An 18,249-nucleotide genomic window follows, 5' to 3' on the forward strand; every position below is an offset into this window, starting at 1 on the left:
TTTCACAGCTAAACAAAATTGAAAATGCTTTTAAAGACATTTTAAAGACATTTTAAAGACATGTGTAAAGCCGGCTTTACACATTTGTAAAGGCGGACAGTCTCTGTCTCTCTTCCCTCCGCCCCCCTGGCTTTAAATGTATTATCAAACTTTATTAACAAACCAGCGTTCTGACAACTAGGCATCTAGCCGGCTTTACATTTGTCTGGCTAATGGTGACTAATACCTGAAGAAACTGGCTGTTCACAGAAAGTTGAGTGACAGGAAAATGTTTGCAAGAATAAGTGATGAAGATCCAGAGTTTTCTGTAGATTGAGAAACAGCTGGAGGCAGGAAAGCCTGAACTATCGCTACATAACTACCGCCCCCCCTGGCTTTAAATGTATTATCAAACTTTATTAACAAACCAGCGTTCTGACAACTATCCCAGCATGCACTGCGCACTTYTTCTTCTACGGGGGAAAATGAAGTCGGCGGCTGCTTACCGTAGTTGCTAGCTAGACCTGTTGTGGCTCAATATTGGTCCATATATAAGGCGCACCGGATTATAAAGCGCACTGTTGGCTTTTGAGGAAATTGAAGGTTTTTAGGTGCGCCTTATAGTGCGGAAAATACGGTAATCAAAATGAACAAAAATAAGCAGTTTGATGAAAGGATCAGAGTTTCACTTTCCAACTAAATTACTAAAATAACTTACATTTTTCAAGATATATTTGTATTACATCCTAAACTGACAAATAGTTTTGTTTTAACACATTTTCCCCACAGGAACAGAAACTACACACATTCTCTTGATGCTTTCTAGGTTTTTATTGCAATAACATACAGATATAATCCAGACATCCAATTTCAGTAAATTACACTTCGATATCTTAGGAGACAGTCTTGAGAGTGATATCGACAAGGTGGTAAAAAAAAAAGACACCAGAGATAAAATGTGGAAGTTTTTTTTTTATTTATTTTTTTAACATTTTTACTTGAATTTTCCCCGGAAACGTGCGACGAGAAGCAGCAGCAGCAGCAGCAGCATAGAGTAATACTACGATACACAAAAGACCGATAGTTTGCAACAGTCAAGAACAGCTGGGAGAATCGTTTTGTGTTTGTGTGAAGAATCAGAGTTGAGCCGCTGGCATCGCCGCAAACAGATGCACTTTTGCCCGTTTTAAAACAAAAAAGGGAAAAAAACCCCAAAAAGGATGGAAACAGAATGATAAACAGGACGACATGCAAATTAGAAAATCAGAAAGCGGCACCTCGTTAGGAATACGTTAAGGAAAAAAAAAACTACTTAACACAGACTAGACAACATACAGAAAACTGTGTTGATGTTAAACCTTTTTATCAGATTGTGTTACAGGAAACTTCAGGTTTCTTAGGAGAAAAATAGAGCTGGTAACTCACAACCAACCACATCACTCACTTTGACATAGCGGCAAATCTAATAAAAAAAGTAATAATGGTAATAATGCTGCAATCCAATGATTCCCAGATTCTACCTTTTAAAAGTTATTCTCTATGATTTAGATAAAAACAATGACAGGACAAATGAAAAGAAGTTGTTTTATAGGTTTAGACTTTGAGTACTATATGCATATATCTGATACATTAATAGAATCCATATATAAATGATACATTTCTGTTTTATACTTAAATATACTCCTTGCTATGCCTAAAAAGAGCGTCTAACCCATTTCTAACCCAAAGATAAAGTGAAAGTACAGCTTGGACCTCGGTGACTGGATCTCAGCCAATCAGTGAGCGGATCTGGACTCAAAAAATAAGCCCACTGATTGGTTGAGCAAGTCTCGATACGACACGACTCCTTCGGGTGAGTCTGGTGTGAACGCAGTTTTAACGGTTTCATTGAGACCAGAATCCTCTGTTTACCTGCATGCCAACAACTTTGTGCTGTGCTTTTTGACACTGCGGTTACAAAATAAATGGCTTAATAAAACAGAACTCAGCTTTAATCATGCATCACTTTAGTTACTTGGTGTGTTTGGCACTAGAGTTCACTTTAGATCTGGTTTTGTTCCCAACTTTAGCTCTTACAGAGTTAATTCTTCAGCAAATTCTGCAGTATTAACAAAATCTAAAAAAAAAAAAAAAAAAAAAAAAAATTTAGCATGCCAGCTGTCTCCAGTAGCTTAAATGTACTTGTAAAGATAAATTACATAAAGAAATATTTTATACTGAGAGGACAACTGCACTATGATTAGAAAAACAAAAAGCAAAACAGATGCATCTCAATTGATTAGAGTTAAAAAGTATTTCAGTTCAAAAAGGGAAACTAAGATTTATTACACGGTGAAATGTTTCAAAAGTTTATTTTGTTCATAGTAATGACTAAGACTTACGGCTAATGAGAAAAACTAAAAACTGTCATGAATTGAATTAAATTGAAAGCTGAGTGGAAGGAAAGCGTGGCAAAAAGATGAGATGTGAAGAAGCACGAAATAGTGCTTCGAGAGAAAGTTAAGTGGAAGAAAAAAGTACACAGAGAACAAAAACTGCACAGGCAACAAGGATAGGAGGAGGAAAAGGCCTGCTGATGTGGCTATTAGCTGTAAGACATATTCATCAAAATAAACAAGTAAAATATCTGAACATGTGCAATCAATCTGTGTAACATAGAAGTTTTCCTCTCTGAATTGAATTAGTGAATAAATTAATGAATTGAGATGAATCCGCAGAGACCCGCACTACTCTGCAAACCTTTATTCTGCCTCTGTGGTTTTGCGGATTTGGTCCGTCTGGCTGAGTTCAGGATGAACAGCTGGCACAACGATCGTCCTTCTGCCTGAGGAATCTACGGGATTCACCAGATGACACCAGAACCTCCTGACCGGTCAAACACGACTCCCCACCATCGTCTAGATCGGACCTCTTGTTCTCCAAATGATGTAAAGACCCAGGCAAGCGGTGTTTTGGACCGATAGGTTCCTCAGGCAAACAGCAGTTTCATTTTAACATAAATAACATTTAATTGGAAAGGAATCATTTCCACTGTAAGGCTGCTTCTTTTTTTTTTTTAAACATTTTCCCCATCATCATGGTCGTAAACCTGTGAGCGTTGTGTCTATCCCGGTTCTGTTTAGTGGAAGGAAGATCTCAACAACATGAGATGGAGCCTCTGTGCTGGCAGAGAGGCTGGACGAGCAGGTCCTGGGATCACAGCAGGGAGAGAGGGAGGGAGGCAACGAGAATGATGGAACAGGAAGTTTATGTCTCAGCAGTCTGGACTTTACTTTCGCTACCCTCTTTCCTCTCCTGCGTCTCCTCATCTTCCTCCTCTCCCTCTTCCTCGTTTTCCTCCTCTTCCTCCTCTGTGTGCTGCTCCAGCTCCTCCCTGGTGATCATTTCAAAGTCGTTTCCGTTGCTGTGCTGCGAGCCTTCGTCCTCCCGGCGGTCGCTGTCCGTATCAGAGTGGCGGTCTTCCGTTGCGTCTCCCTTCGCCTCTTTGCTCTCCTCGTCTTCATCCTCTTCCTCGTCGTCGGCCTCCTTCTTCTCGCTGTCCGACTTCTCGTCGCTGTCGGACTTCTGCGCCTTGAGGGAGGCGGCGCCGTCCTTCTCGTCAGTCTTATCGGAGCCCTTCTTGTCGCTGCTTCGCGGCCCTTTGTATTCGTGCGTGTAGAGCGGCCTGAACGAGTCGATGAAGCCCACGTCTGCGGTCAGGTTGGGCAGGAACCAGAAGTGATGGCGTCCGCCGGTCACCAGCCAGATAATCAGGAAGAGGATGCAGCGAGCTGAGGAGAGAAGGAACGACTGGATAGGTAGCCATTTTCTCACAGCGCACCATAAAACTTTGGTAAATGTAGTTTTTTTTTCCCTTTTTTAAACAACATGAGTACATTCTTTCTCAATACTCTCAATAAAAAAATGATCTGAAAAGTGTGGCGTGCATTTAGATTCCACCACCTTTACTAAATAAAGAATCAGTTGCGTGAACTCCTTAGAGCAGGACGTCAAACTCATCGTCGTTTTGGGGAGTATCAAGATTAGAAATGTTCACAAAGGGACGGTTGTTCCAGAATGTTTTAATAAAACCCATCAACAAACTGTTAAAAAGCTAATAAATACCCATCTCTGCATTTAATAAGTACTTCTTAAAATTAAATACTATTATTAATTAAAATTTGCACTTATGTATAATGGTAAATTGTGATTTTTTTGCCACATCGATAACTTGACACCAAGTAAGGCTGAGGCAGCGGTGTAGTGCAAGTAAGAAACACTGCCGCCTGCTGGTGGGGGTTAGCATCACTTAAATGGGTTAGAACATTTTTGAAGAACATTTGCAAAGACGCATCAGTGTGAAAAAATTGCGGGGATCTGTTGAGTTTATGTGAAATTCCTCATAACTGGCTGGACTGACTGATGTAATTTGGCAGGAAAAAGATAAAAACTGATTTGATTTGATTTATGAAATAACATTCAAGCGATCCAGTTAACTGTAAGGATCTATTTATGTAGCCAACTATAGTCTGGAGGGCCACATAGAAAGCTGTGGCGGGTCTGATTTGGTCCCCGGGCCTCGAGTTTGACACATGTCATTTAGAAGTTTATTGGAGTTTATTAGTAAACAAAACCAAGAAATCTATGGAGAGCCCATTAATTCAAACAAATGAATATTGTTATTAATAAACAATTTAAAAAATGCTCTATAAAATAAATGTTTMCATAAAAWTTTTTTATAAAAATAACTCAACGAGAAGCTAAGATTGTCAGTTTAGAATTTATTTCAAGATTTAATTTCTGTATTTATTCATTTATTTCATCACTTTTGTTTTGTAAGCTACATATTTCACATACTTTTATTTTTCTCTGTTTTTATTCCAAGCTCTTTTTATTTCATATTCTTATATTGAAATAAGTCGTTTTTTGTTTTTTTTTGGTGGAAATAAATAAGTAAATAATATATAAATCCCAAAATAAATATTGAAGTGAATAAATGAATCTTAAAATAAGTAAAAAATAGACAAATAATTAACTATTACTAACAAAATAAGCTCCAGATATTTTTAATCATTATTTTATTGGTATATTTATTTGTCTAATTACATATTTAGTACATATTTAATTCTGAATTAAATATGTACACATGAGAATGGTTGGCGATGAGGTTTTAGTTACATTTTGGTATCAGTGTTTAATGCATCTAAAGCTGCTTTTGAGGCAAACATCACATGAACGTATTTTTAAAACATTATTGTGACTGTATGGAAAAACATGTTTTACTTTAGCAGTTCTACTCACCAACTGCTAGGAGCAGGATGCTGGCCACAAAGCAGCCAGCTGCAACACTCAGATAGTAAACTCCAACACGCATTTCTGCAGGCCACAGCGGGAACAGGGTGGCTGCAATCACTGCAATAACTGAGGAGAAGAAGAGGAAGAGGAAGAAGAAGGTGAGGCGATCCCTCCATTTTCAGAAACCTTCAGGTTCCAGGCCTGACTTACCGAGGATCAAACCCATCGCAAACGTCTTGAAATGAACCGGGTCRTAAATCCACACGTACACCTGCAGCAAAGAGACRTGTGTTACGCTTCTCACTTCCTGAGGGAACAGCTTTTTAAAGATGCAGAAGTTCCCACCTCATTCCCATCCAGGAACAGCTGATCCTCATGAGGCTCCAGTTTAAACTTTTTCTTCACTTCTTTCTTCTTCTTTGGGGTTCCTGGGCTCTCATCCTAACGTTCAAAGAAAATCTGTTTTATAGTCACAGCCCTCGTTGTGGATTTTTCTTTTTGAAATTAAAACAAATTGTAAGTTATTGTAACATAATTCTTAAAAATAAAGTTATCAAAATTGTTTAAACTGAATCAAATATGATTAAAAGTTTCCGTACATCATGTTTCTTTTCTTTAAGAGCGAGAACTTTATGTAAGGAAATATTGACAAAACTGATGCATTTTCATCATGTCGCTCACTCYTAATTATTTGTGGGGTTTGTAGTTTTTTCAGTCACAGATGTCACCGTGTTTTTCTTAGGGAAAATACGGGATTGTAATGAATAATCCAACCTACATATTTAGGACAAAAAAGTAAAAAAAAAAAAAAAAACGTTTTACCTCTTCAGTAAAGATTTAAAGTTTGAACTCACAGCTGGGTAAACATCAACTCACTGACTGTTTAGAGGTCGATCAGCTCAGAGTAAAGGTAACAGAGAACAAATATCATTTTGTGCCAGTGGATCTATAAGGGGAAGTGTTTGCTTTAGACAGACCCAAAATTATGTTTGGCAATAAGTAATGAAGATGCAGCTGGAGAAAACCTATAATTTCTGTCCATTTCTAGAGTTTTTCTGAGCCACTTACACTCTTCTCTTTCTTGGTTTCAGCAACTTCAGACTCTTTCTTCTTCTCTTTCTCCTTCTTCCCTTTTTTCTCCTCCTCTTTGCTGCTGTCACTCTTGACTTTCTCTTTCTCCTTCTCTTTCTTAGCGTCTTTCTCTGGCTTCTTCTTCATCACCTTAAGAGCTCGGTGRAAGAACTGCTTCTTTAAGAGTCTGCAAACAAGAAGAAAAGATTTGATTTTCAGGAGCTGCACATGATATTTACTGCTGAAMTTYCTCCATTTTCAAAGTCAAATAAACATATTTGCAAATTTAGAGAAACAGTGTAAGAAATTGTGGCTTTGGAAACTAAAAACTGCTAAAGTCAGTGATCCAGACAGACGTTGGATGTSCTTACGGACCTGTTGCAGTAATCTACCACCGACTCTCTGGTGGTGAACAGCGCCTCTTCTCCCTTCTTAGCTTTGGCCCATTTGGAGTCCAGCAGGCAGTCCACGGCCTTGGAGGCTAAACGCAGAGAAACGGTAAAACGTCACGTCTTCAGGGCTGCAGATAATGATCATTTCTATTAATCTATTGATTATCTGAATTTAAAAAATTGCCACATACTGMAGATTTTTCATTTAAGCCTGTTTTACACAATAGTAGAAATACATTAAAAGATGCAAATAAACCGTTTAATTTAAGCTCAAAATGAGAAAATTAACATTTTCTCATTTTAAAGTGCAAYAATAGCATTCCTTTAGCTAGACAAATACTTCTAACATGTAAAAGGCTCAGCTCTYATKACTTTATTAATTAACGTTAATACAGTTTAGGGCTGATCTGTTGATTATTTTGGGGATTAACAGATTAATAATTGCACAGTAAAAGCTGCTTAACATGGGATTTTGTTTGTTTACAGAATTTGATCCAGGAATCTAAACGTAGGCTACTTGAGGAGCTTTGAGTAGAACATATTCATGTACAAAAGGTTTTTTTCTGCCTTAAATGCAAAATGGTGTCAGGTATCGTCTTTATCTCTTCTTGGCTTCAGTTAACAAACCTGCAGTCAGTTTATGAGAGTCTGGTCTGTGCAGACAGCTGCCTGCTGCCACAGACAATTAAACCCTGAACAATAACTGAGTCTTGACAGCCTAACAATGAGCTGCAAGGAACGGCWACTATTATCACCTCACTGTCTTATGCAGAAATCAACCAGACATCATCCTGATTTTATCCATGTTTGTCCACATTTAGATTGAAATACAGAACACAGATTTATTAGCTGAAACTATGAGCACACAAATCTATTTAAAACATATTTCTGTTGGGATGAGTCATTTATTCCCTGCTTTACTGAAGTTAAATATTTCCTCGTACTTTTCTGAGCAGTAGGAGTGGATAGCAACTATAAAACTGACAATAASKGCTACTTATTACTTCTTTTTTAGATAACTGTGTGACTGTGTGTCACAGCAACTGACAAATGGGATCAGCTGTGCCACGAACATATAAACCCTGTGAGGCAGAAAAATGTCAAACAGACAAAAACAGCAGAGTGTTATGTTTTGTTAAGCTGAGTACCAACCAATGAAGTAGTCGACTCGGTGACCCATCATGTTGGTGGACTTAGTGGGGCAATTAAACCGAAGGTACTTGGCCACCGCCTTCTCCTCCTTGGTGGGCTCGCTCACCTCCTGCAGACACAAACCAAGAGTCAGACACAATGATGTTTATTATGGTCCTACTATTAAAATAAAATAAATCCCACTGGGTACAACTAGAAATGCATGAAACATAAAATTAACCTGCAAAAATTACAGTGAATAACATGAAATCAGATATTTTTAAAGAGTCCAACATCTTGCAGCATTAAGATCAGAAATAAATCACACAAAAACTTTAATATAACCATAATAAAAGCCGGTAGTTCTTAAGAAAAAAGAAAATTTCCACAAAGTTTGGTCAGTATATTCATTAATGTAATGAATTGCTCCCAGGAAACTTTAATAAAATGACAAAGCCAAAAGTATTACCCCTCCTGTGCTTTTTTTTTTAATGCAAAATGTTGGAATTTGGAAGAATAATTTAAAGAAACTGGATAGATGATCGCTCCAAGTTGGTCTAAAGACCTTTTGAAAGTTCTGGAGTGGCCCTCACAGCGCCCAGTTTTCTTATTAAAATTCAGAGCATCAATAAGAGAATTTGTCTTGGAACCGTTTTTATTATGGTCATTTCCATGGAAATATGAAGAGTCTACCTGATTCCTGGTGAACAGACATTAGAAATCAATCAAAATGTTGGTGCAGATATGGAGGTCTGTATGAAATGCTGCCGGCGTTGTGGCCACAACCAAACATTTAAACATTTCAACTTCTAACGTCCGTTGAGAGAAAATAAAACACTTGCTTTGCTAATTCTGCATTGCTGTGTGCATAAGTTTGGTCTTAAGCAAATGTAATTTTTTGAGAGGGGAAAGGGAAATTGGCTGCATAGATTTACTGAGATGACTTTGGGTGCTAATGGTGCAAGAAGAAAGCTAAAAGTCGCCATTTTTAATCTGAGGTCAGCGAAAGAAGAGAAACTACCTAAAAGAAAACAGTATTTAGAAACATCTGTATTTCATTCCAGCTGTCAGAAAGACTTTTAGTAGCTAACAGGAAGGCTAAACAAAGCAGAAAAGTTCCTCTTTTATCCTATAAAGCTACAAACAACCATATGGCATGGAGGAGTTGGAAATGTTGGAAACGAATAGAAGATGCTGCAAACACTTTAAATGTTACATCCAAGAACATTTTATMTTTTGTAGCTAGTTTCTTTATTTCAGACATACTGTTTTCTCTACACACSCTGTGACACATCTTCGTTATGATTTCCCTTCAMAAGGTAGTCTGTACAAATTGGTATTGAAGGTTCAATTTGTTCATCTCTGTAGTTTTCAGAAACCAGTTTTATGATCAACAGACGAGAAATTGTAAGCACAAAACATAAAAATATGATTTATTATAAAAATCTGACAGCAACTAGTCAATGCAGCAATTTCTGACTGCTGGGGTTGCATGATTTCTCTCCTTTCCATCATCACAGCGTCCGCACAGTATCGTGGTCATTAATACATACCAGCTATGGACATTAAAAGTCCATCTAAATGAACAAATACATTATTGAAAAACAGATTTTTAATGAATGACAAAATAGTAGAGTCAACTAAATATTACATCCAAGTAATCTTTTTCAATTGCAATTCCACACATATTGATAATGTAGCGACAACAGCAACGCAATACATCGGCCTCCTACGACACACACTCCTCATTCAACATCTGTGTCGTCTGTTCTGCTGGTAGCAGCGCTGAGCAACATGGCAGCGAAGGCAAAAAAAAAAAAGGCAGAATCAATCTAGAGATTCTGTGCTGCTTCGTTCAGTCCAGCTGGCTTTGATCCCAAAAGGAGGAACAACCACGCTTATAAACGCCCCTTTGTTTGGAGAAGCAGCCATTAGAGACAGATCAGTTGCACCTGGCAGGAATAGGGAATCTCTTTGTTAGTTTATATGACTGAGGGCCTACCTGGGTTGATCGCAGGAGGATAAGCTCCTCTCAAATAAGCAGGTCTGAAWGATACAGCCGTTYTAAGGACATGCTGATTCAATGTCATAGTCGCTYTSTGGTCTCAGTCTGCACGTTTAAAATGTCAACTGCATGCTCGGTGCTGAATTATAGTTATTATGGAGTACCACACTGCAACCAACAGTGCCTTCCTAAGTTTTCACGACATTTTTCACATTGTACCTTACAACCCCAACCTTTAATCCAGTGTTTTTCAACCCATGTCCTCAAGTCACACTGCCCTGCATGTTTTAGGAATGCCCCTGCTTCAGCACACATGATTTCAATTGATGGCTGATTAACAGGGTTTTGCCAAATTGAAATCATCTGAATGTGGCGAGTTGAAGCAGAGGAACATATAAAACATGCAGATGAGCGTGCCTTGAGGACAAGCAGGGTTGGGAAACTTAAATACATTACATTGGGATTTTTTTTGTGATAGACCAGCAAAGTAGTAGCTGTTACGGGGAAGGAAGACAATACATGGTTTTTAGAACAGTTCAGCATGGACAGAAAGTTTATTTTGCCTCTTTTACTGTAATACCTCTAAATAAAATCTACCACATTTAAGTGTGACCTACTTAGTAAAGAAAGCCCACCTGTGTTTAAAGCAACCTCAGTATTAATCTTGTCGTTCTGTGAAGTTTATTAGAGAACATTAGTGAACAAAAAGYGTCACAAAGACCAAGAAGATGGTTCTTACTAAAGAATGCCAAACATAATTTTACAATAACCAAAGTGACATTTAGTATTATATATAAATGTACTTTAAATCTAACTTGTGTCTGAGCATGTGGAATACAATGTTTTCGCTTTGTATTTATTTTAAATCGCTGATCAATTCTAGAGTACTTGTTCTAATTTACCTATTTAAATAAGTAATGCACCTTATTTAAATAATGTTCATTTTACACATGGTTTCTGTTTAAATATTTTGTCAAATCTTGGATTAGTAAAAGTTTTCACTTCAAAATTGTATATCTTTTAAAGAATCAACTGTTTGTGGTCTCGATTTGAGTATTAATGTCTGAGTTTGTGTGCTACATTTTAGCTCACAAGCTATTCTTATTTACAGTTATTGGTTATTTGTTTATTGATTTAAAAAAAAGGTTATCATGTATCCCTACATTTAAGTCTTTGAAAATGAAAACAGAAAARAAATTCTCGTTTAATTCCCTTTCGAAATAAAAGATACATTTAATTTGGTGCATGTTAATAAATGTGTGCCTGCGATTTCAGTGTGTGAAGTTTARGTTGTAACAATATTTTTCTAAGACVCTAAMGGTTCATTTTAATTGCTAAAAAGGTGTGAATCACCCTGAAACAAATGAATAAAATCAAATCAAAACAGAATAGTTATGCATGTAGTTATGGTGGTTTGAGGCAAGATTCCTTTGGTCGCAGTTCATTACTGAGGTAAATACAAGTATTGTAATAGAGATCAACCAAAACATTTACAAGCTGCCAGGCATCCATCCTGTTTTCTAGGTTAGCATCGAGAAAAACGAATTCTGGGAGTTTTCTAACAATATGTCCTATTTYTTTTTAATTTACTATAATTCATGACAGTGAATGACAGTGAACTGCACATTGTATACTAGCGAGGACGAAGTTAATGAAGCCTGTAGGTACTTTGTCCATTTACTCTTAAGTTTTTGTCTTCAAGSCGCTCAAAGAGGGTCTACAATTCATCTTCCTGGACATATAAAGAAGTGTATTGTGTMAGCTCACTAATTAAATTGCCCCACGTTATGTAAACACRGTGCTTAGAGCTGACGCAGCTTAGCCAGGAAACATTTATAACCTCTCCAGCCTCGATGAAAATTAAAACCGACTGCAAGGATGAGCAAGACGGAAAGCGGAGAAACGTCTCTAAAATGGCAGGGGAAATACGTATGAGTGCTACAGGTCGCATACTAGAAAAAGTGTAGTAAAAACTGATATTTATTTTCGGTGCCCTGCTAATGATAGCAACCGTTAGCCACKTACAGCTTCAATTGCTCTCAGTTATTTAACGACTCTTGCGTCAGATAAGGCTGCCGTTAGGGCTAAAATCCGATAGTTAGCCGTACAAACCGACCCCGAATTTTAYTTGTAGTGTACCAACCGACGGAAGCAACGTTTCATCACGAATGAAGTGATGTTACCTGGATCCGCTTCTTGTGCCTCCTGCGCTCCGCCATGATCCTTTCCAACTCAGCTACCCCGTGTGTAAAGTCTCGCGAGACTCATCGGCAGCGAGAAAACAGCTTTGCATTCACAACTGTTAACTCCCGTAGAATATSACATATTATCGTTAGTTTTAATGGACAAAGATAAGCAAAATTAATTATGGTCCACTCAGTAAATTGTAAAATAATACATTGAAGTACGAGTTCATTTTTTGATTTGTATAAAATGAGGGTGAGGAGAAATGTTACTTTTAATGTACTTACATGTTTAAAATATGTTCCGTGCATATTTTAGTATTTATTTTTTCATAAGAAACAAGACATGCCACATATTTTTATGTGGCATCTATATTTCAGTATAGATTTAGGCCTACAAAATGTACCGTATTTCCGATATTATGCCTCTGGGTGACGCTGTTTCTTTTGCCATCTTGACTTCTCTTCAATGGTAATATTACAGGAGATTACAGCAGATTTGTTTGAATGGGATTAATTGCAGTGATGCATGTAATATCGTGTGTGAGATGTGATTCAGCTGTACGCATTAAATGCTTTATCTTGACACTTATATATAAAGAGAGATTCTACTACATATTAATTTGTAGAAAAATACTTTATTTTTAATCAAACAAATGCAAAAAAGTATCAAACAGCAGATGCAAAATGCACAAATGAGCCATTGTTGAATTGTTAAATGTTTCTCAAATTGAAAAAACACAAAATCTTTCCAGTATTTTTGTCTAGTTTCTTGTGCAAATATCTAAGTGCATTTGAAACACGAAAAAACTAATTTCAAAGTAATTTTTAAGCAATATATAATAGCTTCTTTTAAGTCAGTAATTCTTGAATATTGGTAAAGTACTTGAAACTAGAACAGAAATACTTTTTTGGGTAGATTTGGTGTTTTTGCAGAGCATATAATTTCTATTCTTAGCTCAGCTGAATAAACAAAGCTTAGAAAAATAATTAACACCTACAATCAGAAACTATAATGTATAAAATTGAAAGAGAAGAATATTGCATCACTTCATAATGCAAAATAATAATGTTTTTTTTTTTTACTATGTACATGTATGGGCATATTGAGCAGAAAATACCATCGTTAACACTAACTCATGATGTAAACAAAARAAACAGCTCTTCAGGCCAGAACCTGGTTCAGTTCATATTGAGATGGCCTGCAGAGATCAGGCCATCTCACTGCTGGCTGAAGGAGGGGAACTGTTTTCCGCCTCGTGAAGATGCTCCGTGGATTTGATGACCTCTGGGTCTCTTGGGCTTGCCACCATATCCTCGCTGTTGCAGTTGACGGGCGAGCCCATTTCTGGCGAGCGGTCCCCGGGCTTTTCGGAGGTGGCCTGCAGAGCGGCGCCGGAGAGAGGTAGGTTCAGCATGTACATCATGCTGCCCATTCTTCTGGAGACCTGCAGGCATGCAAGCAAAGTAGATGTAGGTTAGATGCAGAAAGCTGCATGATGGCAATAATCAGCKGAACTTTTCCTCAATTTCTAAGTTTAAAGTTCTGCTGTTCTGGTTTAGAGACAACAGCAGAGACAAATGGGTTGCACATTTTTAGATTTCATTCATTACTGTAGTGAGCAATGAGATTTTTTTATGYTCCTTAAAATCCTCTTCACTGTCACAGTTTCAATTATTTTAGACTTTTAAAGTTTTGCCTTGTCTGTAGATATCTTTAAATGAATARCTACTTTTTTATAGCCATTTCTTGACTTWATTTCTCAACTTGTATGTTTWTGTGTTCTTTTACAGGAAATCTCTGTACTCTGTAGTTTKTGTTGTTTATTATCTATAGTTATGTAGATAACAATGTAATGTATGTGRCAAAAATTATCMAGTTTTGTAAACATTGACTTTGAACTTCGGGTCTGTGTACCTGTGATCGTATTTTCAGAGCCGGTCCTAGTTTGAGCCCCAGCGTGTCCAGAAGGTGTTCCTCTGAAAGGAGCGGCAGTGTTTCTCCATCAATCATGTGGTCCTTAAACGTCTGGAGAAATGATTTCAGAAGAATTAAAGCTGCAGTTTGTAACATTTATAAAAAATAAGTTTCTACATATTTGTAGAAACTGTCACWTTGTCGTGACAGTATAATATGAGACAGATAATCTGTGAAAAGATCAGGCTCCTCTGCTTTCKCCTTGTGGTCCTGATGTCATCTGCACCCAGGARGAGGGTCTTAGTGCTGTCAATCATCCTAGTGTATACACTGCTCACACCCTCCCCTTGCTTTCTGCTRCATATCTGGTTCACTACAGCGTAGCCTGCCATGAATGCTCAAGCTAGCTCGTATGGCCACCAAACAGTTTTTCTGGAATGGCAAGTTCTTTCTCCATCATTAGCTCATTGAGCAGCGTACACAACGTTGATTGACAGCACTAAGACCTTCCTCCTGGCTCTGATTGGTTGTTTTTGGTTGCATTTCTTCAAATGGTAATGATAGCACTGGGAGGAGATGGAAAAACTCAATCTTTTTACAGATTACTTGTTTCACATGACACGGTGAGAGTTTTAGCAAAATGTTGTAATTGTACAGCTCTACAGCACAAAGAAAAAAAGCAGAAGAAATAGAGACGGTTCTCATGACTAACCTGAGCGTATTCTGAACATGTTGGGATACTGCTGATGAAGTTGTAGACGTCGTTCACCGTCCACTTCCTTATGTCCTCTGGTACTTCCTCGCCGTTTAGAAAGAGATTTGGTGGACCTGGAAAGCAGAAGGCACATGTCAACTAAATCATCTCATGGTTTTAAATGAAGCTGTAATTCTCATACTGCTTTTACAGACTCACCAGTTGGAAGGAAGCCATTTCCTGGGACAGGGAAGACATAAGGCATCCCTGTGAGAGCGCCGCCGGTGGAAGGGTAAATGAATTTTTCCTGGAAAGCAGAACACTGACCGGGTATTTCTTTATCATTCGAAGCCCCGTTGGTCATATCTGAACACCCGTCCTGAGCCGCGGCGCAGGTCTTACGCAGCCCGGCCTCTCCCTCTTTGTAGCTCTTCCTGCTTCCTGCGACCAGCTCAGAGTCTGTTTTCGTTTGGTGGTGTGTTTTACTCGTGCCGCACTCTTCTCCCACGTCCCCCTTCGCTTCCAGCTCTTTCTCCTCTCCAGATGTGGCCTCTGGACTCTGCTCTACACTTTTGTCTTCAGTTTGGCCCTTCAGGTTGGCCGCCTGGTTCTCCGTGYTCTTGTGGACGGCGGGCCTCCGCCCAGCCCTCCGACCTCTCTCCCTGTGCAGCGAGCTGATGGGTGGGTAGGGGCTGGCCGACATGAGTATGCTGTTGGAGTGCAGCTCATCCAGGGAGGGACGGTGGACGAAGACGTCGTGGCCGTCCGGCACGCGCTGGCGGCCTCTGAAGAGCATGGGGTTGGAATGGTACGACATAGGATTCTCCATCCCCATGAGCCCTTTTTGGTGAGCGTTCTCCAGCTCCTTCTGGTGCAGGATGGCATTCATCTCCATCCTGAAGATAGGGCAGTACAAACATTTGGTGCAAATTTTAGAACAAGCTTTCTGCAGCTGAAAKAATTTAGCAGGATGTGATCCAAAATCACAAAATCATGGTGAGTATATTTGGTCGAGTTTGTAGTGCAAATATCTTTCTACAGAACTAACTTACAAGTAACTTTTCAGCAAGATATCAGAGCTTGTTTTAAGTCAATAATTCCTCAATATTGATGGAAAGTATTAATACCACTGTCACATTATTTCACTTCAAACATGGGAAAAGTCTTATTGTAAGTGAAATAATCTGCCRGTGAAACTACACTAAATCTGAACTGGTTTCTACTGCAAATATTTTGGTACACTTGAAATAAGACAAACCAAAGTGACTTTTCAATATGGTTGACAAGCTTGCTTTAAATCAACAACTCCTTAATTAATACTGATAAAAAAGTACTAGTTATAAGTGAAATAATTTGCCAGTGAAACAAAACATTTTAACTTGTAATAAGGGGGAAATGTCTTGGTCCACTGAAAGATTGTTTAATTTGTAACAATATGAAATAATTCCTTACAAGCTCCTATTTCTTACTAAAAAGTTCGTTGTAAGTTAGTTTTGTCCTATAAGACGCCAAAAATACTTGGCAAKATGTTGTGTTTTTGCATTATAGTACTTTTTATATGAATATTAAGGAATGATTTCCTTTAAACAGGCTTTTATATCTTGCTAAAAAGTTACTTGTACGTTATTTGCCTTATTTCAAGTGTACTAAGATATTTGCACTAACTAGACCAAACACAGTCAGTAGGATTTTGAATTTTCGCAGTGCGGTGATGATGCTCTACCTTGCTATGTTTTGCTTGTGTATGAGCTCCTGTCGCCGGGCAACCGTTTCCATTGGTTCCGAGGGCAGGAAGCCGTAGCCAGCTGAGAAGGAGGAAGATGGGAAAAATAGAGAACATCCTATTATATCCTAACACCAAAGGTTGAAATTCTCTCAGGTGGGACGGCTGCGCTCACCTGGTCCCGGGAAGGTTCTGCCAGGCAGGACGTTGGCGTGGGGCGGAAGAGGTGGGCCCAGGTGAGGCCCCATGTGCATCTGCCTCGCCTCGGATGTTACCATCTCTGTGGGAGGAACCAGCTCCCTGATGAGGTCAAAGGATGAGATGTCAGACAAGTTGTCGTGGAACAACTTGTTGAGAAACAATTAGTTGAAAATCACATTTTTCCAGCTGTCAGTTTCACAGTGCTGGAAAATCCTTTAAGTTGTTTTAATTTTAATCTGTTTCCAGGTTTCAGATGTGCTTAAAATTGTGCTTAAGTCATTCCCACTTTTTTTACCCACTAAACCAGAAGTTCGCAAATTTTCCAGCTTCTGACCCACAAAATGAAATCGTAGGAGGGTCAAGAGCCTCGATTCTTAACAAAATYAGTATAAACAGCCAATGTGCATCTAGCTTTTATTTAATTTCAAGTCYTGTTTTTCATCTTTTGCAACTCTTATAAAATACATGTGCTTTCTCRTTGTCATTTTTAGTATTTAGCTTAATTTCTTAAAAGGACTTCAAGGCCCCAGACTTACATATTCATGAACTGGACTACAGTAAAGCTTTTTTTTGTTGCTGAATAAGATTGGTTATCTCTCYATTGTTGACATCCCTTCTTTGGCATATTTTAAATTTCAACGTTGAATTTAGTTGCTTATTTTTAACTTTTTGTATGATCTATTCTGRATTGTTACAGTCCAAAGAGCCATTTCTGCCCTCAGTGCAAATAAATAGAATTAGTTTAGAGCATCCAAATACAAATATAACATCATATTTTACAAATATCCAATGTAGGATAGCTTTTCTATTTATTTTCCAATTTTAAGCTGGGATTTCTAAATTCAAGATTCAAATAATCYACATCCTTCATCTGATGGATAAAACAATTTTTCATTATATATTTAAATGACAAAACTGCTAACCTGAAAATTTTGCGCCATTAAAATGTTGAATTTACTAAGATAGCTATTTCCAAAAAGTTTAAAATGTCTGCTTAAAACTCTTGGGTGCAGGAAGRCTTGATTATGTAGGTGAATTCAGATCCAGACCTCTCCATAAATCGAGGTTCGAACTGTGCYGGGACCCCCTGCAGCCTCTGCTGGCCCTGAGCGAGGATCTGCGGCGCCATGGCCATCTGGTTCCTCATTATCAGCTCCTGTCTTTGCCTCAGTTCTACAAGAGCAGAGAAAATAGCAGCACAGGCCATTGAGATCAACCTGACAGGACAGGAAGCTGTAACATGCCCCGACTGTAAATGCYCYTCAGCTTCCAGGCGCTGCTGCATGACGATCTGCCAAATTCGCCACATAATGAGTCCAAAAGCTGGATTTGCATGAAGATCAGGATCCTCACCTCCAGCTGACATGCCGTTGACCAGCCGGTACCAGTGCTTCTCATCCAGAGTCCCCTGTTCGCCCAGCGCCGTCATCTTCCTCAGCTGCTCCCGGGGGGTCATCACAAACACACCACCTTTGACCTCCACAGGAATCCTGCTCACAAACAGAATTTAATATAATGTGATTTGCTGCTTAACTTATGAAGTTGAACTCATTCGGAATTATTTTAAAATGTTTTGAGTTTGGCTTTTATTAAGTACATTTTCCTCGCTTGGATTTCCCAATCGCTTAACTTGTAGTGTCTTCTTTGTGCCGCTAGAGGGCAGCAGATATCTTTTTTT

General features: G+C 38.5%; 2 protein-coding genes across 3 annotated transcripts in view; both read right to left on the reverse strand.

Moving 5' to 3' along the window:
* Nucleotides 1-795: 795 nt before the first annotated feature.
* On the reverse strand, nucleotides 796-12,143 carry sec62 (SEC62 homolog, preprotein translocation factor). Its single transcript, XM_008434453.2, has 8 exons — nucleotides 12,036-12,143; nucleotides 7,869-7,977; nucleotides 6,700-6,805; nucleotides 6,322-6,511; nucleotides 5,599-5,694; nucleotides 5,464-5,524; nucleotides 5,260-5,379; nucleotides 796-3,749 (listed from the first exon to the last, which is right to left on the reverse strand). The coding sequence occupies exons 1-8, from the start codon at nucleotides 12,069-12,071 to the stop codon at nucleotides 3,226-3,228; spliced, it is 1,242 nt and encodes a 413-aa protein (XP_008432675.1). The 5' UTR covers nucleotides 12,072-12,143; the 3' UTR covers nucleotides 796-3,225.
* A 510-nt stretch (nucleotides 12,144-12,653) lies between these two features.
* The window catches only part of samd7 (sterile alpha motif domain containing 7), a 10,420-nt gene continuing 4,824 nt past the window's right edge, over nucleotides 12,654-18,249 (reverse strand). Inside the window, exons 2-9 of one of the 2 annotated variants that reach the window (XM_008434454.2) lie at nucleotides 17,925-18,061; nucleotides 17,621-17,744; nucleotides 16,546-16,670; nucleotides 16,371-16,452; nucleotides 14,867-15,543; nucleotides 14,666-14,781; nucleotides 13,954-14,064; nucleotides 12,654-13,483 (exon numbers count right to left, since the gene is read on the reverse strand). In XM_008434454.2, coding sequence (XP_008432676.1) covers nucleotides 13,247-13,483; nucleotides 13,954-14,064; nucleotides 14,666-14,781; nucleotides 14,867-15,543; nucleotides 16,371-16,452; nucleotides 16,546-16,670; nucleotides 17,621-17,744; nucleotides 17,925-18,027 — 1,575 coding nt within the window. In that variant the 5' untranslated portion in view covers nucleotides 18,028-18,061 and the 3' untranslated portion in view covers nucleotides 12,654-13,246. The remainder of the gene's footprint in view (nucleotides 13,484-13,953; nucleotides 14,065-14,665; nucleotides 14,782-14,866; nucleotides 15,544-16,370; nucleotides 16,453-16,545; nucleotides 16,671-17,620; nucleotides 17,745-17,924; nucleotides 18,062-18,249) is intronic. The other variant, XM_008434455.2, reaches the window with a different exon arrangement.

This window comes from Poecilia reticulata, linkage group LG17, assembly GCF_000633615.1.
Source record: "Poecilia reticulata strain Guanapo linkage group LG17, Guppy_female_1.0+MT, whole genome shotgun sequence".
NCBI lineage: Eukaryota > Metazoa > Chordata > Actinopteri > Cyprinodontiformes > Poeciliidae > Poecilia > Poecilia reticulata.